Source organism: Lutra lutra, chromosome Y (genome assembly GCF_902655055.1).
Source record: "Lutra lutra chromosome Y, mLutLut1.2, whole genome shotgun sequence".
Taxonomy (NCBI): Eukaryota; Metazoa; Chordata; class Mammalia; order Carnivora; family Mustelidae; genus Lutra; species Lutra lutra.
Genome location: NC_062297.1, coordinates 147,837 through 173,407, shown reverse-complemented (window position 1 = coordinate 173,407; position 25,571 = coordinate 147,837). Strand labels below are relative to the sequence as shown.

General features: G+C 35.0%; 1 protein-coding gene across 4 annotated transcripts in view; it reads left to right on the top strand.

Annotated features, from left to right (window-relative positions):
• LOC125092595 (lysine-specific demethylase 6A-like) overlaps positions 1–25,571 on the top strand; it is a 172,952-nt gene that overhangs the window by 97,108 nt on the left and 50,273 nt on the right. The window contains exons 8-17 of one of the 4 annotated variants that reach the window (XM_047716961.1): positions 3,184–3,218; positions 7,339–7,432; positions 9,626–9,752; positions 16,489–16,587; positions 16,712–16,931; positions 17,449–17,583; positions 18,172–18,327; positions 18,845–18,934; positions 22,535–22,627; positions 23,581–23,955. In XM_047716961.1, coding sequence (XP_047572917.1) covers positions 3,184–3,218; positions 7,339–7,432; positions 9,626–9,752; positions 16,489–16,587; positions 16,712–16,931; positions 17,449–17,583; positions 18,172–18,327; positions 18,845–18,934; positions 22,535–22,627; positions 23,581–23,955 — 1,424 coding nt within the window. Of the gene's footprint in view, positions 1–3,183; positions 3,219–7,338; positions 7,433–9,625; positions 9,753–16,488; positions 16,588–16,711; positions 16,932–17,448; positions 17,584–18,171; positions 18,328–18,844; positions 18,935–22,531; positions 22,628–23,580; positions 23,956–25,571 lie in introns of all 4 variants that reach the window. The other 3 variants (XM_047716963.1, XM_047716960.1, XM_047716962.1) reach the window with 3 other exon arrangements.

The following is a 25,571-nucleotide window of genomic DNA, read 5'->3' as shown; positions in this document are numbered from 1 at the left end:
TGTATAGTTTCTTTAAATAAGTGTATATTTTTTTTCTTTAGAAATAGCAAATGAATGTGTACCATTAGTATTTTTGAAAATAATTAGGTGATAGAAGAATGTCATATATATTTTCTTTGGAATAATATTCTAGTATAGTAATTAATAAAAATTAAAGTTTAAATTTCAAGACTGTTGTTGGCACCAGTGTCCAAATTTCAGTGTGTATAATTGAAAAGTGCTAGGTTGAACATTTTTTGTAGTTGTATTTTTATGCCAATGTCAAAGAACATTTAAGAATGAAATACCTTATAAAAGATAACACTGTATCTTACACAGTTGTGAGCCAGAGACATGGAATCTGAGACTATAATCTCGAGGAAGTTCAGATGGTATTTGGGTGCAAGTTAGCTAATCTTTGGTTTCTTTACCATTTATTAGATTCATGTGAAGTTTGGGAAATTGAGATAGTGATTTTCCGCGTCTCTTTACCTTATTTCTTTTTACCTATAATCCAGTTTCCTTCCAATAATGATGTAAGATGAGATTAGTAGTAACTGGAGTTGGCATGGTAAGAAGAGCTATCTTGAGAAAGGGCATCAAGAAAGAAAATTGGAACATGTAAAATAAAGATTTTAGCCTTTAGATAAACTATCTTCACCCGTAAAGTTTCTTAGCCTGTAAAATGAGCCTATGAAATAAAATATCTTTTTCTTTTTAAGATTTTATTTATTTATTTGACAGAGAGAGAGAAAGAGAGACAGATCACAAGTAGGCAGAGAGGCAGGTGGAAGCAGGCTCCCCGCTGAGCAGAGAGCCTGATGTAGGACTCGATCCCAGGACCCCAAGATCATGACCTGAGCCAAAGGCAGTGGCTTAACCCACTGAGCCACCCAGGTGCCCCTGAAATATCTCTTAATTACAGAATTAAATAACCTAAAAAATGAAAATAACTTACAAATAGACTCTCTGTTAGTTGTTAGTAATAGCTGTTAGTTGGTTTCTTTTTGTTTTGTTATCTTGTGATAGTAGTTTGTCCTCTCTAGGGAAGACATTTTTATTCTTTTTTTTTTTTTTTTAAGATTTTATTTATTTATTTGACAGAGATCACAAGTAGGCAGAGAGGCAGGCAGAGAGAGAGGAGGAAGCAGGCTCCCTGCTGAGCAGAGAGCCCGATGCGGGGCTCGATCCTAGGACCCTGGGATCATGACCTGAGCCGAAGGCAGCGGCTTAACCCACTGAGCCACCCAGGCGCCCCAACATTTTTATTCATGAAAGGGGATTAACATGCAGTGTGTAACCCTTTTTTGTACCAAAAAGTTGTTTTAGAGTTAAATACAGAATTTTGAGGAGAATTTCTTTTTTATGGAAAGGAATTTATGGATACCTAATGCAGTGTTCTCCAACCTGGATATAGAGAAGTTACTAGAAGGGTGGGGAACTTCCTAACTGAGAGTTTTCCAGGCCTTTATAACCAGGCTGACTGAACCAGGATCTTTCTTTTTTTTTTTTTTTTTAAGATTTATTCATTTATATTAGAATGAAAGAGAATGAGCAGCAGGTGGGGGAACAGATGGAGAGAGTCCTCAAGCAGACACCCTGCTGAGCATGGTGCTTGATCCCAGAATAATGACCTGACCTGAACCTTTACCAAGAATGGTAGCAACTGGGCCAGTCAGGCACCCCTGAATCAGAATCTGTAAAAGCTAATCTTTTTTTTTTTTCCCCAAAGATTTCATTTATTTATTTGACACAGAGAGAGATCACAAGTAGACAGAGAGGCAGGCAGAGAGAGAGAGAGAGAGAGAGAGAGAGAGAGGGAAGCAGGCTCCCCGCTGAGCAGAGAGCCCGACGCGGGACTCGATCCAAGGACCCGAGATCATGACCTGAGCCGAAGGCAGCGGCCTAACCCACTGAAACACCCAGGCGCCCCATGTAAAAGCTAATCTTAAGAATTTGAATTTTTTTCACGCTTCCTAGAATGAATTTTATCTTTGTGGTATTCAGTGAGAGAGAAAGTTTGAGTAAGAAGAAAAGGAGAGAGACAACATCTTGGTACTTTTCTTCCAGCAGATTTCATCACACTGTGAGACTGTCCTTAAAAAAAAAAAAATGCACATACATAAATAATCTCTATATAATTTTGACAGGTTCTCCTACTTAGAGTCTAACTGACAAAGCAAGAAGAAAATAATGTTGTTGTTGTTTTTTTAAGATTTATTTATTTATTTATTTGACAGGTAGAGATCACAAGTAGGCAGAGAAAGAGAGGAAGGGAAGCAGGCTCCCCGCTGAGCAGAGAGCCATACTTGGGGCTTGATCCCAGGACCCCGGAACCATGACCTGAGCCGAAGGCAGAGGCCTTAACCCACTGAGCCACCCAGGCGCCCCAGAAAATAATATTGTTTTTTTTCATTAATAAACGAAAACCATAAAATGCACAAAGCTAAATTTTAGTTAAATTTTGTGATCTTACTTTATTGACTATTATGGTCTTCACTGAATCAGTAATCCTCCAGTGATTGGGAATTGGGCAATAGTAAGAACTCTCAAAAAAGGGAAGTAAAAATGTTCTACTTTATTTGATTTTTCACATGTATTTACTTCATAATCTTGCTTTTTAGGTGGTTTGACTTTTTTTTCTTTTTTAAATTAAAGCTGCCTAATGCTAAAAACCTGAAAAGTACTCATTTCCCCATGTCTTATTTGTATTACACTGATCTATTACTTATAAGGAAGTACTTTTTTAGGATTTACTGTAAAGGCACAGCTTTTATAAAAACATGTCTATTAAATAGTAACTTTATTTGTAAGGTGAAAGTTTGCGAATGTTGTGTTATGATATATACATTTAAAAGATATATTTAGTTATTATTGCTTATTTGAGCTTCATATAACATTTATTGATTTTTTGATTTATTGATTTTTAATGCTCCAAATATGTTAAAGTTTTCTAGAGTTAACATTAAGTAATTAAAATTACATTGTAATTTAATAATGACTTCCAGTAATGTTTTCTTTATATGCTTTTGGTCTTTAGCAGATTTATTTTCATGTTACTTAAGTAAACACAAAAGACACACTCCTAAATAAAATTTATAATATTTAGTTTTAGCATTTCCTTATATTTTACATTTTCTTTATTTTTATTACATTTTGTCAACTCTCCTGTAATTAATTCTTTTCCATGATTTCATATTGCAGTTCAGTTTCATATTGCCCACTTGTATGAAACCCAGGTAAGTGTTTTAACTAAACAAGAACAAAATCTTAGAACCAGATCCTCCTCATGCTCTAAGCGAAATGAATTTTATAAGGCAATTTCATGCTTTAATTGAAATAATCCATTTGAATGATTTCTCAGCATATACTCCTGCATATATTTAATATAATCATATGTATATATTTATACTTACTACATGTATTTGCAATATTGCTTAGTGAAAAAGATATGAAGGTATTTGAGGTTTGTTTTCAATATGTGTATAGTGTTTGTACTACCTTCAACTCACTGTAATTTAATAAATTCTCCAGAAACTCTGCTTGCTGAATACTAGAAGCTGTCCTTTAATATGGCTTGTCTCTAAACTTAAATCATTTGCATGCTGTGAAATGACTTTACTTCAGTTTTCTACCATTTGATATTAATGTCTAATTTATTTTACAAAATGTTTGTGGAGGTTTATTTTTTATTTAAAATCAATTAATTTACATATAGAGTATTATTAGTATCAGAGGTATAGTTTGGTGATTCATCAGTCCTGTGGGACATGAATGCTCATTACATCACATGCCCTCCTTAGTGTCCATCACCTATTTATCCCAGCCCCCAGACTCCCTCCAGCAACACTCAATTTGTTTCCTATGATTCAGTGTTTCTTATGGTTTGTCTCCCTCTCTCATTTTGTCTTGTTTTATTTTTCTCTCCTTTCCCCTATGCTAATTCTGTTTTGTTTCTTAAATTCCACATATTAGTGAAATCATAATGATAATTGTCTTTCTCTGTTTGAGTTATTTCCCTTAGCATAATTCCTTCTAGTTCCATACAGGATGTTGCAAGTGACAAGATTTTGTGGTTTTTGTTTTGCTTTGTTTGTTAGATGGTTGAGTAATACTGCTATATGTATGCCACATCTTTATCCATTCTTCTGTCTATGGACATTTGGGCCCTTTCCATGATTTGGCTATTGTGGACATTGTTGCTATAAACATTGGGGTGCAGTGCCCCTTCAGATCACCACCAGTAGGTATTTACCTTAAAGATAACAAATCTTTACAAAAAATCTTTTTTGTAAAGTATCTTTTTGTAAAAGATTTGTATCTTTAGGGTAAGTACCCACTAGTGCTGTTGCTGGGTTGTAAGGTAGTTCTGTGTTCAATGTTCTGAGGAGACTCCATATTGTTCCAGAATAGTTGTGCCAGCTTGTGCTCCCATCAGCAATATAAGAGAGTTCCTGTTTCTCCACATCTTTGCCAACGTCTGTCGTTTCCTGACTTGTTAACTTTGTTTGTGGATGTTTATAATAAGACATTTTAGAATAGTTTCCTGTGTTTTTGTGTAATACTGAAATGCCTTTAAACATCTTAATATCATTAGGCCACTTATAGTCGGCATGCCTTTCTTTTTAATCCTTTTAGTGATATAACTAGAGTATTTTACAGTTTTTGCCTTTTCCAGAACGTCAGATTTGGAAGCATAGTATATTTACCCCTTTCAGATTGGCTTTTTTCATTTAATGTGCATTTAAGTTTCCTTTATTTCTTCATGGCTTGATAGCTCAGTTCTGTTTAGCTCTGAATAATATTTTATTGTTTAGATGGACTAAAGTTTATTAATACATTGACCCTATGAAGGATATCATATTGTGGCAATTATGAATGAAGCTGTGAAAAGCATTTTGGCCCTTTGTAAATATCACTCATCCCCTCTATACCTAATTCCATGAGAAACATACCTAATATAATGAGACAAAGTTTTTCTCATGGAAAGATAACTGAATTTTGTGAAACGGTTTTAAATTTTGTCAGGTGTTGAATCTTCACATTTTTTTCTGAGCCAGCTTTGGCCTTTGCGCTCTGGGTGGGGAGGGTGGTCTGCTTGAGATTCTTTGCCTCTGCATATCCCCCTGCTTGTGTTTGAGATTCTTTTCCCTCTGCCATCCCCCTGCTTGTGCATGCATGTGCATTCTTTTTCTCTCAAATAAATAAATCTTTTTTAAAAAACCCTTTTACACAGCAAAGGAAACAATCCACAGAGTGATAAGATAGGTAACAGAATAGGAGAAAATATTTGCAAGCCATTTAATACAATAAGGGATTAATCTTGCAAATATATAAAGAATAAATGTAACTCAACAGCAGAAGAAATCTAGTAACTGGGTTTTAAAATGGGTTAAGTGTTTGCATAGAAATTTCTCTGTTGAAGACATATAGATGGCCAGCCTGTAATGAAACAATGCTTATTGTCATTAATCAGGGAAATTTAAATAAAAACCATAGTGAGATATCATTCAAATCTATGTGGACATCTATAATAAAAAACTAAAAGGAAATGTTGGCTAGGATGGAGAGTAATTGGAATGTGGTATGCTGTTGGGATGGCAAAAATGGGGCAGATACTGTGGAAACCAGTATATAAGATTTCTTCAAAAAAGCTACCGCAGGATACAGTAATCTCACTTCTGAGTATTTATCCAAAAGATTTGCAGTCAGGATTTCAAAGAGATATTTGCAATCCTGTGTTCACTGTAGCACTATTCATAATAGGCGGGATGGGGAACAATTATTGACTGCTAAATACAATGTTCTTTCACAAATGAATGGAGAAAGAAAATTTGGTGTTCTATACAAGTCTTTTATATTCTCAGTAAATTTTTCTAAAAATTTTTAAAAAGATTTTATTTATTTATTAGGTAGGTAGAGAGGCAGGCAGAGAGAGAGGGGGAAGCAGGCTCCCTGCTGAGGACTCTCAGATCATGACCTGAACCGAAGGTGGAGGTGTTAACCATTACTGAGCCACCCAGGTGCCCCCTAAAAATGTTTAAGTAGAATTGTTTTCTGAATTTCATTTTTGGATCATTCTTTACCTAGTGGGTAGTATGCAACTGATACTTGGTTATTAATTTTATATCCTGTAACTGATAAATTTGACTTGGGTTTTGTGTGGGGAAGTCTTTACCATTGTATGTACAGGCATATTTGTGGATGTAGAGTTGGTGTCTGTTTGTATATCTGTAAATGCACATCTGATAGAAATAAAAACTGAATTTTTTTCTCCTAAGATTATTGTTTTTGGTCACATTTGGTTAGGGAAGAAACTCAGAATTATTAGCTTCAATGTATACATTTATTTGAATTAGTCATGTTGCTCTGCTCATTTAATACCAATATGCTTGAAATTACATTTTTATCCTTTTGTTATTATGCTTACAAAATGACTGATTGCTTTTCCAAATACATTAAAGAGATAATGCTTTAACTGATGAATCTCTAAACTCTGCCTCTGATACTAATAATACATTAATATGTTAATTAATTGAATTTAAAGTTTTAAAATGATGATGTTTTGTAAGTTTGTTAGTTTTTCCTGTTATGGAGTTGTATTAAGCACGAACACACTAATAGTAATAGAGTTTAGTCTTATTAGTACTTTTTGGGGAGAACTGTGGGCAGTGGACTCAATTAGAAATTTGCCTGTACCTTAAATATCATGAGCATTATTTGTATCATAACTGTGGAACAAGGGTTAGGTCTTTAACCCTGTGTATGTGTTTTTCAAGACTATTTTCAACAAGAGAGATGTATAAAGTTAAAATGTTATCTACATTCCTCTTGTGTTAGGTTTTGTAAAACACAGTACTACTTAACTGTATTTGCTTTCTACTTTGAATCTTTGAAAGTCTTCCCAGTTAGTTATACATTTAATAGAATACTTGTACAAACAAACAAAAAAGAAAACTTATACAGCTTTGTGAATGTTATTATAATGTATAAGGTTGAAGTTAACTCTATTTGTAACTTTTGGGATATAGCAGATTTTTTAAACGTTGTATTTTGTTGACACGCTGTTATATTGAATGTTAATTTTATCAGCTCTTAGTGTTCTGCATCATAGCTGTCCAGGGTTGAAGAAATATTCCATTAATAATTCACTTTGTACATTCAGTTATTTTTTTATAACAGAAACTTTGTATTATCTAAATTCATATAGTACAGATTCTTTATAGTATACATTTTAGTGTTCTTACTATTTCATTTCTCGAAAGTTAATTAAATCATGTCATCAATTCCTTATTAAAATCTTTATTTTTATTTAAAGATTTATCCTTTTATTTTTCTTTGACTTCTTTTCTACTTTAGAGGAAATATCATTCTGCAAAAGAAGCCTATGAACAACTGTTACAGACAGAAAACCTACCTGTACAAGTAAAAGCAATTGTTTTACAACAGTTAGGTATATAAAGATTTATTTTCTACTATAGATTCCTTTAATTACAGATGTTTGGGTGGTTGGTGGGTGCAGTTGGAACTCTTCTGATTAACAGTCCCTTTTTATTTGAAATTATGCATTAAGTTAATGATAACGTGTGTTAATTTGAGATTTTATTTAAAATACTTCATATTGTAAGTGTTCTTCTATAACTATTATTCCCTTTCCTCTTCTGTCCAGAATTGATTTATACCCACTTTCTAACACAGTCCATCTCAAAAACCTATCTAACTTAAGTGCTTCAGTGCAACTAGTCTTTTTAAACTCTCCGTATTAACCTCTTGTACTTGATCTCTGGAGTAAGTTTGAGTACTTTCATATGCATACCGCGTTATGAAGTTAATAAATTGACATCTTTCACACAGCTTCTGAGTGGCTGTTGTGCTTCTTTTCATAGACTTATTCGCAATATGAATTAGTGGAACTATGGCATCTAAAAATTATAGAATATTTCACTCTGTATGTTCTACGGCATTTCTTAAAATATTATGTTTTTCATAAGAAAATCTAATGTTTAATGTAAAGGTAACATTGTTATTTCTTAGAAGATAATAATGAATATTCCTTAGTAATGCATATTATTAGTTACTCATCATGTCTATTTTATATTTTGGTTGGAGTTTGTATTTGTTTTCACTGTTTCTATTCGGTTTTGAACAAATAATTCTAATTTTAATGAAGTTTGTTGATTTTATGCCTGTCTTCATAATGTCATTTGATTATTCTATCTGTGTCAAAGTAATTAAGCGTAGTTTTCCCTTAGTGTGGTATTTTTGTAAAGGTAATTTTATGCACTTCTTTAGATTCAAAACTGAAACACTGGTTTCTTTTGCCTTAAATGTAAATTTAACATATTTTGTCATGTTCTGGTTTTTCCATTATCTCTCTGTTTCTGTTTCTGTAATTATGAATCTGTTTATTTTTTTTAATTAATTATTTTTAAAAATAAACATATAACGTATTTTTATCCCCAGGGGTACAGGTCTGTGAATCGCCAGGTTTACACATTTCACAGCACTCATCATAGCACATACCCTCCCCAATGTCCATATCCCCACCACCCTCTCCCATCCCCCCTCCCCCCAGCAACCCTCAGTCTGTTTTTTGAGATTGAGTCTTTTATGGTCTGTCTCCCTCCCAATCCCATCTTCTTTCATTTTTTCTTTTCCTATCCCCTAACCCCCCCACATTGCATCTCCACTTCCTCGTATCAGGGAGATAATATGATAGTTGTCTTTCTCCAATTAACTAAGCATAATACTCTTTAGTTCCATCCACGTCATCGCAAATGGCAAGATTTCATTTCTTTTGATGGCTGCATAGTATTCCATTGTGTATATATACCACATCTTCTTTATCCATTCGTCTGTTGATGGACATCTAGGTTCTTTCCATAGTTTGGCTATTGTGGACATTGCTGCTATAAACATTCGGGTGCACGTGCCCCTTTGGAGCACCACGTTTGTATCTTTAGGATATATACCCAGTAGTGCAATCGCTGGGTCATAGGGTAGCTCTATTCTGAACCTGCTTATTAAGCAGGCACTCTGTACTGCTCTTACTGCCCTTTAAACCCATTTTTCATTAGTTTTCCGTAAGCCTTGGAGAGTTTTTGTTTATTATTTTTGTTCTTGGCTAAATACTGTGTTTAGAATGTTGATGAAAATACTCAGTATCAATAAGATATAGAGCCTTACACTCTAAGGTTTTTAAAAATTACTTAGCTGATGTATCTTCTTTGATTATGTAAGCTTTTATATATTTATTCCTTAGAAATCAGTATTGGCTTGCTACTTGTTTTAATATTCAAAGGAAAAGTAAATTAATCATCTTTATATTTTTGGTGTGTAGGATGTGATTTTTAAAAAAATTAAATTTGGAAAAGGAAAATCCAGGGCTACTAATTTAGTGTCAGTGCATTGCCCTAAATAAATTAAATTTCTCTCAGCTCTTTAAGAGCCCTGAGTGGCATTGACTCTACCTTTTTGAGTGAGGTAGACTTCCCTATAGCTATCTTTGTAGTTTTAAATTTGGGGGAAGTTTGAAACCAGATGAATAAAATGTACAGAAAGGATTTTATTTGTGTTTTTCATGATATTCTTAACAGTGGAAAAATAGTTGGATCACAGGTAAATGCTTATTATTTTTTAATTATAGGATGGATGCATCATAATGTGGATCTACTGGGAGACAAGGCCACCAAGGAAAGCTATGCGATTCAGTATCTCCAGAAGTCTTTGGAGGCAGATCCTAATTCTGGCCAGTCTTGGTATTTTCTTGGGAGGTGAGATTAGACATTTGAATTGTCCTGCATAGAGTTAATTTATAATCTAAAATGTTAGTTTATATAATATCTGCTCTTTTTTATAAATACATGATAGCAGATTCTTGATTGGTAAAACTGGATCACTCTAAATTTGGTACTTTTAGTGAGAAATTCTTATTTTGCTTATCAGTTTTTATTTTTACCTTGTCTTCATGGTCCTTGCATTACAGTTAGTTTTTGAAGTATTAAACAGTTTTCAAGAGACATCAGATACTAATCACTGATACTGTTTTTCAATTCAGTATATAATTTTGTCCCTTCTGTTATTTCTATCATTTTTAATGTATTTATTTGATGTTTCATTTTTATTCTCCCTGATAACCTATGGTAAAGTTCATTTGAATAGTTTGAGATGTTAATTTTCATTTCACATAAATGAAAATACTAGATCTGTCAGGTTGATTTCCTCAGAGTTACATACTTAATTGTCTTACTTTGATTTAATTGTAAATTTCACCTGATTCTTTTTCTCTTTCTTTTTTATTATTATTATTATTATTATTTTTTTTTTTTTTTTTAGATTTTATTTACTGGGTGCCTGAGTGGCTCAGTTGGTTTAGCGTCTCTCTGACTCAGGTCATTTTCCCAGGGTTCTGGGATCAAGCCCCACATTGGGCTCCCTGCCGAGGAGCCTACTTCTCCCTCTTCTTGTTCTCCCTCCTCCTGCAACTCCTCCTGCTTGTGCTTTCTCTCTGTCAAATAAATAAATAAAATCTTTTTTAAAAAAAGATTAAAAACATTTTTTTAATCTTTTTTTAAAATAGATTTTACTTATTTGAGAGAGTGCACGAGTGGTGGGGAGGGGCAGAGGGAAAGGAAGGAGCCAGCTTGCCAATAAGCAGGGAACCTGATGTAGGGCTAGATCCCAGGACTCCAAGATCATGACCTTAGGTGAAGGCAGATGCCTAACCAACAGAACCATCTAGGTGTCCCTCATCTGATTCTTTTTTACAAGGAATACTTTATTTTGAGAAACTTCGTCAAGTCTAATTCAGATTTAGTTTTTGTTTGTTTGTTTTAAAGATTTTATTTATTTATTTGACAGACAGAGATCACAAGTAGGCAGAGAGGCAGGCAGAGAGAGAGGAGGAAGCAGGCTCCCTGCTGAGCAGAGAGCCTGATGTGGGACTTGATCTGAAGGCAGAGGCTTAACCCTGATATGGGACTTGAGCTGAAGGCAGAGGTTTAACCCACTGATCCACCCAGGCGCCCTAGATTTAGTTTTTATGTTAACTTTAGTTTTTCTGTAATGTGTAGTTTTTTTTGTTTGGTAAAAATAAATAAGGTAGATTATTGTTAGGTTTTTTTTTTTTCTTTAAAAAATTTTTTATTATCTATTAATAATGTTTAATAACAACTGCTAAGTTAACTACTTTTATTGTACTTTTTTCTAGTTTCCCCAGGACTTATAGAAGAGTCTAATTTGAGTTGTTTGTAATATAAAACTTGTAAGTCCAAACTTAGTCTCTCTCGTCCACTTAAAGTTCTCAGAAAGAAGCTGAATCTTTTCTCTCTCCATTGTCTTGCATTGTATAATGAACAAAATGGGTATATAATAAATAAGTAAAATAGCATTTGGATTTGGAACTAATTTATTATTCTTAGCTTTGTATAATGAGTGTCTTTTAAAAAAATATTTTATTTATTTATTTGGCGGAGAGAGACACAGCGAGAGACGGAACACAAGCAGGGGGAGTGGGAGAGGGAGAAGTAGGCTTCCCACCAAGCAGAGAGCCCGATGTGGGACTCAATCTCAGGACTGTGGGATCATGACCTGAGCCGAAGGCAAATGCTTAATGACTGAGCCACCCAGGCGCACCCATAATAATGAATGTCTTAGGACTTAGTGTAAAACAGGCTTATTATGGGTCGCCTTGGTGGCTCAGTGGATTAAGCCTCTGCCTTCAGTCAGGTCATGATCTCAAGGTTCTGAGATCAAGGTCCACATTGGGCTCTCTGCTCAACAGGGAGCTTGCTTCTGCCTCCACCTGCCTCTCTGCCTACTTGTGATCTCTCTCTCTGTCAATAAATAAATAAGATCTTTAAAAAAAAAAAAAAGCTTTTTTATTAGAAAAAGAGAGAGCTAAGAAATTTGACTTCTAATTGTTTTATGGATTAGTACTGTTACTACTATAGATTTTAGGAGTGTAAATAATATGATACAAAATGAGAATTTTTAGCATAATATGCACTATGTATAGCTTTTTAATATAAGAAGTTATTACTCTTTAATTACAAATATAAACAGTTTAAAATGAAATATGTTTGAAATTAACATTTAAATAATGATGTACTTCTCTATCTAATTGAGAACAGTATTCCACAGAGGGCTTTGCCCATAGACAGCTGATATTAAAACATGGACCTGTGCTTTATTTTTAACTTTTTGGATAAAATTATCTGAATGTGCAGAACATTTTCTTGACTTCTCAAATAGAAGATTTAATCTTTTTCGGGCTCAGGATTATATTATTATAAACAGTAATTATTTTCAATCTTATTTTTTCTGTGATTTCTATAATATAATATAATAAACAATATAATAAAATATATAATTTTGCTTCTTTTGCTCTCATCTGCTGTCTAACTAATGTATTATTTTAATTGGCTTTATTGCTACAGAAACTAAGTTTGCAAAAATATATTCTGAAATTCATTAAAGCTTTGAATGAGAATCTCATTGTCAGTAGAATTCATAGAGAAATACCATGACACTAGTATTTCAGAGACTTTTATTTGTTAACCACTGCTTCAAGGTTGTGTTGCATATTGTTGCTTATTGCTTGGTGTATGTCTGTAAAAGTGAGATGGTGAGCACCTGCGTGGATCTTTTGAATATGTGTCTGCCTTTCCCAGCTCTGGTTGTGATCCTGGGATTCAGGGATTCCCTGTTTAGCAGGGAGCCCACCTCTCCCTGGTCCTCTGCAGTTCCCCATGCCTGTGCACTCAGTCTGTCTCTCTCTCTCAAGTAAATAAAAATACACCCCCCCCCCCCAAAAAAAGGTGAGATGGTGATATAGTAACATGGTTATCTTACACATAAGGAAAATGAGTCCAGAGAAGTAAACTGGTTTCCTTAAGTAATGTCACAGAAAAGTAGTAAATGTCACAGAAAGAGCTGGAACTGCAGAGGTGGAACTGAAGTTTACTTGGGGCTCCTTGTATTACAGGTTGGCCAACCTTAAAGGAACCTAAACAAGTTGAATTAGGGATACAGTTGTTTTGATTGGACTCAGACTTGGGCATATTGACATTCTCTCTTGACTTTTAAAAAGGGGGCATGAAAATGCTGGTTTCAGAAATTATTTCTTATTTCTTTGGCATTTGGGTGAATGTGTTAGATAATCTGAAATTTTGTTTTGTTTAAAAATATACTTTTCTAATGCTATTCACATCATCTCTGATGTCTGTCCCTGTTTCCAGTTACCGCTAACTCCCTTTTTAATTCTCTGTCCAACAGAGATTTTATGCACTCTCTAAAATCACTTTCTCTGTTTCCTTTACTGGTGTTTCTTCTGTCTGTCAGCCCACAAATTAGTCATCTTTCATGTTTATTTCTCCTCACTTCTGTTTCCTGAACATTAGAAATGTACACACCAAAATATCTTTTAAAACCTCATTTATTGGGGCGCCTGGGTGGCTCAGTGGGTTAAGCCGCTGCCTTCGGCTCAGGTCATGATCCCAGGTCCTGGGTTCGAGCCCCACATCGGGCTTTCTGCTCAGCAGGGAGCCTGCTTCCTCCTCTCTCTCTGCCTGCCTCTCTGCCTACTTGTGATTTCTCTCTGTCAAATAAATAAACAAAATCTTAAAAAAAAAAAAAAAAAAAACCTCATTTATTGGGGCACTTGGGAGACTCAGTTGGTTAAGCATCTGCCTTTGGCTCAGATCATGATCTCAGATTCTGGGGTCAGCCTCCAAATCAGGCTCCCTACTCAGCTGGGAGTCTGCTTCTCCCTCTTTACCCTGCTTGTGCTCTCTCCCTATCTGTCTGTCTCTCACTCTCAAATAGATTAAAAAAAATTTTTTTTAATGTTTTATTTATTTGAGAGGGAGAGGGTGAGAGAGCTTGATGGGTGGGGGAGGGTCAGAGGGAGAAGCAGACTTCCCACGGAGCAGGGAGCCTGACGAGTGGGAGACTTGATCCTGGGACTCTGGGTTAATGACGTGAGCTAAAGGCAGTTACTCAAGCAACTGAACTACCCAGGCGCCCCAATAAAAATCCTTTTAAAAAGGAAATAAAAGGGGCGCCTGGGTGGCTCAGTGGGTTAAGCCATTGCCTTCGGCTCAGGTCATGATCTCAGGGTCCTGGGATCGAGTCCCACATCAGGCTCTCCGCTCGACAGGGAGCCTGCTTCCCTCTCTCTCTCTGCCTGCCTCTCTGTCTACTTGTGATCTCTCTCTGTCAAATAAATAAATAAATAAATAAATAAATAAATAAAAAATTAAAAGGAAATAAAAGCTCATTTATCATGTTTTTCTTAGAGTAGCCACTTTATTCTTTTTTTACTTTATTCTTTTTCACAATAATTTACTTTTTTTTTAAAAGATTTTATTTATTTATTTGACAGAGATCACAAGTAGGCAGAGGGGCAGGCAGATAAAGAGAGGAGGAAGCAGGCTCCCCACTGAGCAGAGAGCCTGATATGGGGCCCTATCCCAGGACATGGGGATCACGACCTGAGCCGAAGGCAGAGGCTTTAACCCACTGAGGCACCCAGGTGCTCCAATAATTTACTTTTTTATACTGAGTTTTACAGTATCTCCTTTAGTATGTGGTGAAGTCAGGGAGTCTTCAGTCATTTGGTATTATTATTTTTATACAATTTTCATTACTTTCACTTTAATTCTGGCTCATGTGTGTGTACTCAGAATTACTTTAATTCTGGCTCATATCTGTGTACCAGCCTTGTGGCTTTCTGTCGCAAATCTATTTTCAGTCTTTGATATTTCAGTTTATACGTTGTTAGAAGATTAATGTTCTGTAAAGTGCTTTTGTCATGACACTTCCTTTTTTAGAAGGACAAACTCAAGTTGATCAAAGTTGGATTTAAATTTTCCATTTGTAGACTGACTAACATTTGTTTATATGAAATGCCTTTTTTATCATTTCTACTATAATCTGATTCCCATCCATTTGGATTACATGAATTAAAATTTAAATGAGTAATAGTAGTGTTCATCCTACACTGGCTGTACAGTTAAAAGTATTAAACATTTCTTGCTATTTTGTATCCTACAAAGCCATAAGAAGTAATATGACCCAAAAAGTTCCATTTTGGAAACACATATTTAAATAATTTCTGTGTCTTAAGAAAACAAATTTAAAAACAAAATTACTGGGGCACCTGGGTGGCTTAGTGGGTTAAGCCTCTGCCTGCGGCTCGGGTCATGATCCCAGGGTCCTGGGATGGAGACCCCATCAGACTCCAGGCTCTATGGGCAGCTGGCTTCTTCCTCTCCATCACTTGTGCTCTCTGATGCATGCACTCTCCCTCTCTCCCAAATAAATAAATATAATATTTTTAGAAGAAAAAACTTGAAGTTCTTGGGGCGCTTGGGCGGATCAGTCAGTTGATGTCTGGCTCTTGATTTTGGCTCAGGTCATGGTCTCAGGGTCCTGGGATGAAGCCCCACCTCAGGCTCCTGGCGGGATGGGGAGCCCTTTTCCCCCTCTCTCTCTGCCTGCCTCTCTGCCTACGTGTGATCTCTCTCTCTGTCAAATAAATAAATAAAATCTTTAAAAAAAAAACAAAAACCAAAATTACTTGTTGGGTAATTTCTATAGTCTAAATTTTTCTTTTCCAACAGCTAACATATAGAACAGTTTTTCTTCGATTCATTTTATATAAAGTTATATGGCTTGGGGTTTTATTTGTTGTTTTTTATTTTGTTTTGTTCTTGGTTAGTTGGTTGTTTGATAAAGTCTCCATATACTGTCCTTTGCTCTTAATATTTTTAATATAACTGCTTTTTTAAAAACAGGGTTAAAATACAAATTATTTAAAATACCTAAATTGGGAGTGCCTGGGTGGCTCAGTCGGTTAAGTGTTTGACTCCTGATTTTAGCTCAGGGTCATCAAGTCAAGCCCCACTTGATTTATTTAAAAAAAAAATAAGTAAAATAAAATACCTATTAAATTAGATAATTAAGATGGTTTATGCTGTCTTTCACATTCAGTTTGCTCAGTATTTGAAATTTTCATGAATTAAGGAATGTTTGTTCTGAGTGCTGTAAGTTTATAAAGAAAAACGCAGACTGTTAATCAATTTTTTTTTAAATTTATACCTTTAATCTTCATCTAAAGGAAACCTGAAGACAAACTGCATATAGAGACCTGTGTGCTTTAGTCTTGAATATTATGGCATTGAACAAATTGGTAATGATTTCAGTAGAGTTCAATATAACGTGTTAACACTTAGAGGAAAGTTCATTTAATAGCGAATTACAATATATATAATAATTACATATTTTTGTGTATTTAAGCATGTATGTACACGTACATTTATAGTAGGCTTTTAGGTTTCTTTTGTTTCTATATACATCATTTTGGCAATAAATATAGTTAACTTAAATATTAATGGAATATTGTGTATGTGTATGTATATGTATATATACAAACAAACGTGCGCATGCCCCCCCACCCGTTTGTCTATACCCATACCCAAATACACATAATTTTTTCCTCTGTTTTAGGTGTTATTCAAGTATTGGGAAAGTTCAGGATGCCTTTATATCTTATAGGCAATCTATTGATAAGTCAGAAGCAAGTGCAGATACATGGTGTTCCATAGGGTAAGCTTTCTGTATATAGAATTAATAGTATTTTCATAGATACACAAATTTATTTTAACATATGTAATATACTGTGTATTACTATTATACTCTGTTTCAGACAGTTTATTCTTTCTCTTTTCAGTGTGCTTTATCAGCAGCAAAATCAACCTATGGATGCTTTACAGGCCTATATTTGTGCTGTACAGTTGGATCATGGGCATGCAGCAGCCTGGATGGACCTAGGCACTCTCTATGAATCCTGCAACCAACCTCAGGATGCCATTAAATGCTACTTAAATGCAACTAGAAGCAAAAGTTGTAATAATATCTCTACACTTGCAGGAAGAATTAAATTTTTACAGGTAAAAAATTGAGATAGCTTATTTTAAAAGACTTTCCCATATGATAACTGTCGTGAGGAGGGTGGCTGGAAAGTGTGTCTCTTTCTTTTGTTTTCATGTCAGTAACTTTTTTCGTAATTTTTAATATTTTGTGATATTTCACTTTTCATTTAAAGTAAAAGATGTAGTGCTTATGGTGTTCTTTTGCACATTTACTTTGTTGATACACATTAATTTGCATGATTTTTCTGTGCACTATCTACATCTTTAAGTCATAGCATTTTAGAGAAAAGAACACATCGTTTTCCACTCTTGATTGAAATTTCCTGTGAGATTTCTGAAAAAGAGAAAGTGGTTTTGTTCTGACTCACATGAGTATATTCTAGTTGCCCTTTTTATATGGAACATATAAAACCCCCAAATTTAGACTCTATTTTCTGTAAGAAATAAATACTTGTAACATTGAGGAAGATTTAGTGGACTTGCTCTTACTCAAGTAGGCCTGTGTTAAATTTGCTTTTTACATAATTTTTCCTAGGCTCAGTTGTGTAACCTTCCACAAGGTAGTCTACAGAATAAAACTAAATTACTTCCTAGTATTGAGGAGGCATGGAGCCTACCAATACCCGCAGAGCTTACCTCCAGGCAGGGTGCCATGAACACAACACAGCAGGTGAGAAGTTGGGTTATCTTTGTAGGTGCCCAGCTTTAAGGGTTCTTTCCAATCTGTAGTGCTCAAACTTATATTACTAAGTATATGATTGGCTTTTTTTTTTTTTTAATAAAAATTCTTCCAAATTATATGCAATGGATTTTATATCAAAATAAAACTTCCTTTGGGGCACTTGGCTGGCTCAGTCAGAAGAGCATGCAACTCTTGATCTTTGGGACCATGAGTTCCAGCACCACCACGGGTGCAGAGATGACTAAAAAAAATAAATTTTATAAAGTAAGAATAAAACTTCCTCTAAAATGGGAAGAAAGTTGGGGTACCAATTTCAAAACTTTTATATATTCTCATAAATTCAAAAGGGTTTTTTCTTAAAGGGACTATTATACAGTGGTATATTAAAAATGAAAGTTCTTCAAATGAAGGTACACATTCCTCCATTAATGATTCATTCAGTTTAATTTTTATCACTATCTGTGATGTCCACATAACTTTAAAAAGTATGCAGCTTATAATAAATTTCTTTAATTTGAAGGGATGGATTATGAATATATGGAACCATATTTTTTGTCTTACTTCTATGATCCATAGGCTTACAAAGCTCATCACCCAAACACTGAACCTGTACTAGGCCTCAGTCAAATACCACTTTCACAGCAATCCTTGCCAGTACATATGATTACTTCTAGCCAAGTAGATGGCCCATCCAGTCCTGCCAAGAAGAAAAGAACATCTAGTCCAACAAAGGTATATATGTATACGTAGAGAAATGGAAAATCCCAATCAAAAGTGAAGCACTATGTCTTTGAAATTTTGCCTGTCAGGTGTTTTTAACTTGTGTACATCAGAGTGAAAGATTTTCAGTTTTCCTGTTACCTAAACAGCATTTTATATTATACCAGTGATGTAAGCATCATTTAAATTTAGAAGTTAGTGATAGATACTTGAACAAGTAATTTTATTCATTTCTTACTTTTATAAACTTAACACACTTATATCCCACCTAATGGGCAGCTTGTTAGCTGTTTGAGACGTGATTTACATAAGAGGCTTTTTAGGTGGAGGTAAAGAAGAACGTATGTTTCAAATTAGAAAGCTTTCAAATTGATTATACATTTTAGTTATTTTTAAAATAATTTAAATAGATAAGTCCTGTATATGTGTAAGTGTTCCAGTTACAGTTGTTAATGTCTCACTTGTCATAACTATTAATGTATGAATTTAACTAAATATTCCTTAATTTCTTTAAATAAACTTTCCTCAGAATAGTTCTGAGAACTGGAATAGAACTGTTTCACTTAATCCAGTACAACAGCAAGTTCATTCATGGTATTTGACACCACAGAAATTACAGGTATGAAATATATGTGTGTGTGTGTGTGTGTGTGTGTATAGGTATGTGTATATAAAATTTTTTTTGTTGTTTAAAAAAAAAAAATTCCAGGGTGCCTGGGTGGCTCAATGGGTTAAGCCGCTGCCTTCGGCTCAGGTCATGATCCCAGGTCCTGGGTTCGAGCCCCACATCGGGCCTTCTGCTCAGCAGGAAGCCTGCTTCCTCCTCTCTCTCTCTGCCTGCCTCTCTGCCTACTTGTGATTTCTCTCTGTCAAATAAATAAATAAAATCTTAAAAAAAAAAAAAAATTCCAGGTAGTTTTGGGGCACCGGGCTGGCTCAGTTGTTAAGCATCTGCCTTCAGCTCAGGTCATGATCTCAGGGCCCTGGCTGGGATTGAGCCCCGGGTCAGACTCTTTGCTCAGCAGAGAGTCTGCTTCTCCTTCCTACTCTCCTTCTCTGCTCTCTCTCTCAAATAAATAAACAAAATCTTAAAAAAAAAAAACCATACATAATTTTAACATACATAGTTTCAGGTGTACAATGTAGAGACTCAGCAGTTTCATAAATAACCCTGTGCTAATCATAACTGCAAACTTTAATCTCCAGCATCTGTTTAACTCATTCCCTCATGGGTAATCATCAATTAGTTTATAATTAAAAATCTGTTTCTTAATTGTCTCTCATATTTTGCTCTCTTGGCTCATTTGTTTTTTTAAATTCACATGAGTGAAATCATATGACATTTCTTTCTCTTACTGACTTATTTCACTTAGCCTAGTAGTCTCTAGCTCCATGCACGTTGTTGCAGATGGCAAGATTTTTTTTAATGGCCAAATTCCATTGTATATATACCATATCTTCTTTATTCATCAGTTGATGGACAATTGAGCTGCTTCTGTATTGTTGCTATTGTAAATAATATTGCTATAAAAATAGGGATGCATGTATCCTTTAAATTAGTGTCTTCATATTCTTTTTTGTTTTGTTTTGTTTTCATACTCTTTGGGTAAATACCCAATAGTATGCTGAATCATAGGGTAGCTTTATTTTTAACTATTTGATGCACTTTGGTAATGTTTTCCAGTGTGGCTGCACCAGTGTGATAGAGGGCAGTTCCTTTTCATCTGCAATCCTCCCCGACACTTGTTTTCTTGTGCTTTTTATTTTAGCATTCCTACAGCTGAGGGTATTTTTTTCATTGTGGTTTTAATTTGTATTTCTCTGACCATGAATGATATTGAACATCTTTCATACATCTTTTGACCATCTTGATGTCTTTGGAAAAATGCCTGTTCATGTCTTCTGCCTGTTTCTTCACTGGATTTTTTGGTTTTGTGGTTGTTGAATTTGAGAAGTTCTTTTTAAACATTTTGGTTACTATCCCTTTAGCAGATATGTCATTTTCAGATACCTTCTCCCATTTGGTAGATTGCCTTTTAGTTTTGGTGATTGTTTCCTTCACTCTGCAGGAGATTTTTATCCTGATAAAGTCCCTGTAGTTCATTTTTACTTTCATTTCCCTTGCCTCATGAGACATACCTATTGAGAAGTTGCTATGGGCAATATCAAAGAGTAATTATTATTGTCTGGGGGTGCCTCGGTGGTACAGTGGGGTGTCCCAACTCCTTGTTTTGGGTCAGGTTATGATATTAGGGTTTTGGGCTCAAGCCCTGTGTCAGTGTCTGTGCTCATTGCAGAATCTGCTTCAGACTCTCTCCCTCTTCTAGTGCCCCTCCCTGCTATATGCATACTCTCTTTGTGTCTAAAGAAAAAAATATATTGAAAAAAGAAAAAAAGGGTTACTGTCTGTGCTCTCTTCTAGGATTTTTATGGTTTCAGGTCTTACATTTAGGTCTTTAATCTATTTTGAGTTTATTTTTGTGTATGATGTTAGAAAGTGGTCCAATTTCATTCTTTCGCATGTTGCTGTCCAGTTTTTCCAACAACATTTGTTGAAGAGACTTTTTTCCCAGTGTATATCTTGCCTCCTTTGTCAAAGGTTAACTGACCATATACCTGTGGTTTGAAATATTCTTTTGACATATTTTCCCTCTATTTTAAAGCAAGAGGTAATAACCTTTAATCTTTTTTAGTCATTAATTCTTAAGATTGAATGGCAGTAAACCAAATTAATTGAAGTGTAATGAGCCTACATCTTTTAGAGTAACAGATTGAAATTGAAATTCATTTTATCCTTTTATTTTTTTATTTTAATTTTTTATTTTACGTATTTATTTGGCAGAGAGGCAGGCGGGGGGTGGGGGAAGCAGGCTCCCTGCCTAGCAGAGAGCCCGAGCCCGATGCGGGGCTCAATCCCAGGACCCCGAGACCATGACCTGAGCCGAAGGCAGAGGCTTAACCCACTGAGCCACCCAGGTGCCCTTATCCTTTTATTTTTTTTAAAGCAATAACACATGTATGTGTTTGAAATGCAAGAGTTACTAGAAAATACAGGGTATACAGGTTAAAGAATTATTCTTGTTCCTTAGTCTAGCCATTTAATTTCTTTTTCCTATAAATAACTAATGTTAATTGCTTCTTTTGCATTTTTTTTCCTAGAGATATGTTGTACATGTACAAAAAATACACTTATCTTATAGATTCCTTTTTGTTTTGTTTTAAAGATTTTATTTATTAAAGAATGTGTGCAAGCAGGAGCAGGAGAGATGGGAGGAAGTAGGCTCTCCACTGAGCTGCAACCGCCCCCCCCCCCCAAACCCCTAACATCAGGCTTGATCCCATGACCCTAGGATCATGACCGGAGGCTTTGCTTTTTTGTTTTCTTTTAAACAAGTAAAATGTATATACATTTAGAACTTTGGTATTTGTTTCTTTTACAGATGTATCTTCAAAACCTTTTCATGTTTATGCATTGCTTTATTGTTCTTTTATGGGTATAAAATGTTTTAGGACTTCATGGAGGCCACGCATTCTTTAACCAGGTTCCTATCATTGGACTTTTTAGGTGATTTCCATTGTTCCTGTTACTAACAATGCTGCTTCTAAGCTCTTTTTTTAATACTACATTTTTGTTACTTAAATAGTTCCTGATGCCTGTCGTTGGATTTTTTTTTTTTTTCTGTCGTTGGATTTTTTAAGGTGATTTCCATTGTTTCTGTTACCAACAATGCTGCTTCTAAGCAAATTTTATTTATTTTTATTTTTATTTATTTATTTTTTTAAAAGATTTTATTTATTTATTTGACAGACAGAGATCACAAGTAGGCAGAGAGGCAAGCAGAGAGACAGAGAGAGAGGAGGAAGCAGGCTCCCCGCTGAGCAGAGAGCCCGATGCGGGGCTCGATCCCAGGACCCTGGGATCATGACCTGAGCTGAAGGCAGAGGCCTTAACCCACTGAGCCACCCAGGCGCCCCTAAGCAATTTTTTAATACCACATTTTTGTTACTTAAATAGTTCCTGATGAACTTGTTTTTTAATCTTTCCTTTCTTAGATTTCTGGAAAGACTGCATTTTGGAATTGATTACTTGAGGTTAGAAATCACAGCATTTGATTACACAAGAGTTCCAAATTTATCATCATTTTTCAGAGTGACAAGTTGCCTGACAAACTTCTGTTTCTTAACTTTATCTTTGTATTCTCTTTTATTTTTCTAGGAGTTGGAACAGCTGCGTGCAAATAGAGATAATTTAAATTCAGCACAGAAACTGATGCTGGAACAATTGGAAAGTCAGTTTGTCTTAATGCAACAAGTATGTATTTTATTTTTATTGTAATGTTTATTACCATGGTAAATATTTTTCCCGAGTACAATATCATTTGAGAATATATTAATCATCATTTCTATTTTCTACACATTTTGTAGAACTTATATTCTGGGAGTGTCTGGGTGGTTCAGTCCTTTCAGCATATGACTTAATCCCAGCTGAAGTCTTGATCTGAGGGGGGTTAGTTCCTTGGGCCTCAGGCTGTGCTTGGAGCCAGCTTTTACTTACTTACTTATTTATTTTTAAGATTTTATTTTTATTATTTGATGGGAAGAAAGCACACAAATAGGGAAAGCAGCCGGAAGAGGGAGAAGCAGAGAGCCCAATCTAGGGCTTAGTCTGAGGATCTTGGTATCATGACCTAAGTTGAAGGCAGACGCTTAATGACAGAGCCATCCAGGTGCCCCATGGAGCCTACTTTTAAAAGAAAAGACAAAACACAGCCGTAAATTAATTTAGAACAAAACACTCCCATGTATATCTTTTTATCTTTTTTTGGGGGGGTAAATAAGTCCATAGGACAGGTGTGTTAGAACACAGAAATACATAGAACATAGTACACACTTGTTCTATGGACTTACTATTATTTTAAAACTAAAGTATTCCATCTTGAGGTGGAGATGTTTGTAAGGAATGTTTATTATGCAGGATTTGTCATAAATGTAATAGAATGGAAATTTGAAATCCCCCATTTTATGATATAAAACAAGGCCTATAGTTTACTGTTTATTTTAAAATGCTTTGTTTTGCCATTTTAACACTGAATAAAGAATTTTCTTTAAGTATATAATGAAAAAGATTTTTGGTTTCTCCATGTTTCATTTTTGAAATGTATATTTTTTAACTTAGAGATATTAAATATCATAATAATAATAAGGGATATATCGATTACATATTTTCAGAATCACACAAGCAGGTTTTCTTCTTTCTTTTCAAAGGGACAGACAGGACAGACTACTGGAATTCCTAATGGGCCAATAGCTAACTTATCACTGCCTACAAACTTTAGCCAGCAACCACATTCTTCTCTGCCTAGAGAATCTAGTGTCTCCCAACCTGAAGTACGCTCTGCTTGTTTTGAAAAGCCTTTGTCCAGTGGACCATTTTCTGGAGGCTGTGCTCCTTTTGGCACATCAAAATCACTGGGGAATACAGACATTACTTTGGTAGGCAATAATTATGTAACAGGAAGTGGAAGTAATGGAAATGTGCCTTACCTGCAGCAAAACATACTCACTCTACCTCATAACTGCACAAACCTGACCAGCAGCACAGAAGAGCCATGGAGAAAACAGCTGTCTAACTCCACTCAGGTAAAAGATTATCTCTCTACTTTGTTTGCTCTTAAATAATTTTTGTTTGGCTTGTGTATATTTTCAGAAGAAGAAATAAAGTTTAATCAATAATCTTATCTATAAAAATTACTTTTAAATAACTCATAATTGTATGATAATTTTAAGTGTTAAATTTTACAATAGTACTAATTAAAAGACTGCATTGTAGAGGAATTCTAAGTTCATAGAAAATGGAGTAGAATGTACTAAAAGTTACCAAAATTACTCCATCCTTTGGTTCCCCATCCTACATATCTTGTAGTAGTGTAGCACAATAATTGCAGATGATAATGTGTTATTAATACACTGTTACTAACTAAACTCCATAATTTATATTGATTGTTTTTCTTTATGTTATTATTACATTGGTCCTGACAAATTGGTAATGACATATATTTACCTTTATGGTGTCACACAAAGTGGTTTGACTGCTGTAAACATAACCTGGGTTCTTTCTATTCTTCCTTGACTATCCTGAACCTGTGCCAGTAACAGTTTTATTATCTCTACATTGTTGCCTTTTCCAGAAGTTCATAAGTACAGTATGTTGGCCTTTTTGAATGGCTTTTTTCACTTGCCATTATGTATTTTAGGTTCTTTTTTTTTTTTTTTTTTTTTAAGATTTTTTAATTTAACACACAGGGGGATCACAAATAGGCAGAGAGACATGTAGAGAGAGAAGGGGAAACAGGCTCCTTGCTGAGCAGAGAGCCCGAAGCAGGGCTCCATCCCAGGACCCATGATCTGAGCTGAGGACAGAGGCTCAACCCTCTGAGCCACCCAGGCACCCCACATTTTAGCTTCTTGCATGTCTTTCTTTGACATAATAGTCATTTTGTTTTTCATTACTGAATCATATTCCATAACTTGAATTTACCAGAGTTCAGTTATCCATTTACTTACTGAAGGACTTGATAATTTGTACATTTTTGCAATTCTGAATAAAGCTGCTATAAACATGTATTGCACTTTGGATGGATATAAGTTTTCATCTTATGGGGGTAAAAACCTAAGAGTATGATTGCTCGTCATAACACAATGTTTAGTTTTGCATAAAACTAACAAATTACCTTGTAAAACATTGGGACAGTTTTACATTTCCATCTGTAATGAATGACTAAGTCTACTTTTTGTTCACTTTTCCCAGAATTTGATGGTCCATGTTTAAACATGAAGGTTTTTAGTTTGGGCAGGTTAAAACAAAGTACAGATACATTGGGTAGTTTATAAACAACAGAAATTTCTTTCTCACGGTTAATGGAGGCTAGAAAATTCAGGATCAGGGTAATGGAAGATTTCGTAATTGTTGAGGCCCTCTACTAATCCTAGTCAGCATTCTTCTCACTGTCTTCAAATGGCGGAAGGAATGAAGACACTTTCAGGATCTTTTTTTTTTTTTTTTAAGATTTTATTTATTTGAGAGAGACGGAGTACACATGAGTGAGAGGCAGAGGCAGAGGCAGACTCCCCACCTGAGCAGGGAGCCCAATGGAGGGCTCTATTCCAGGACTCTGGGGTCTCTTTTATAAGGGCACTACTAATCTCTTCCTTGAAGGAATTTCCTTATCATTTCCTAAAGATCCCACGGGCAGTGG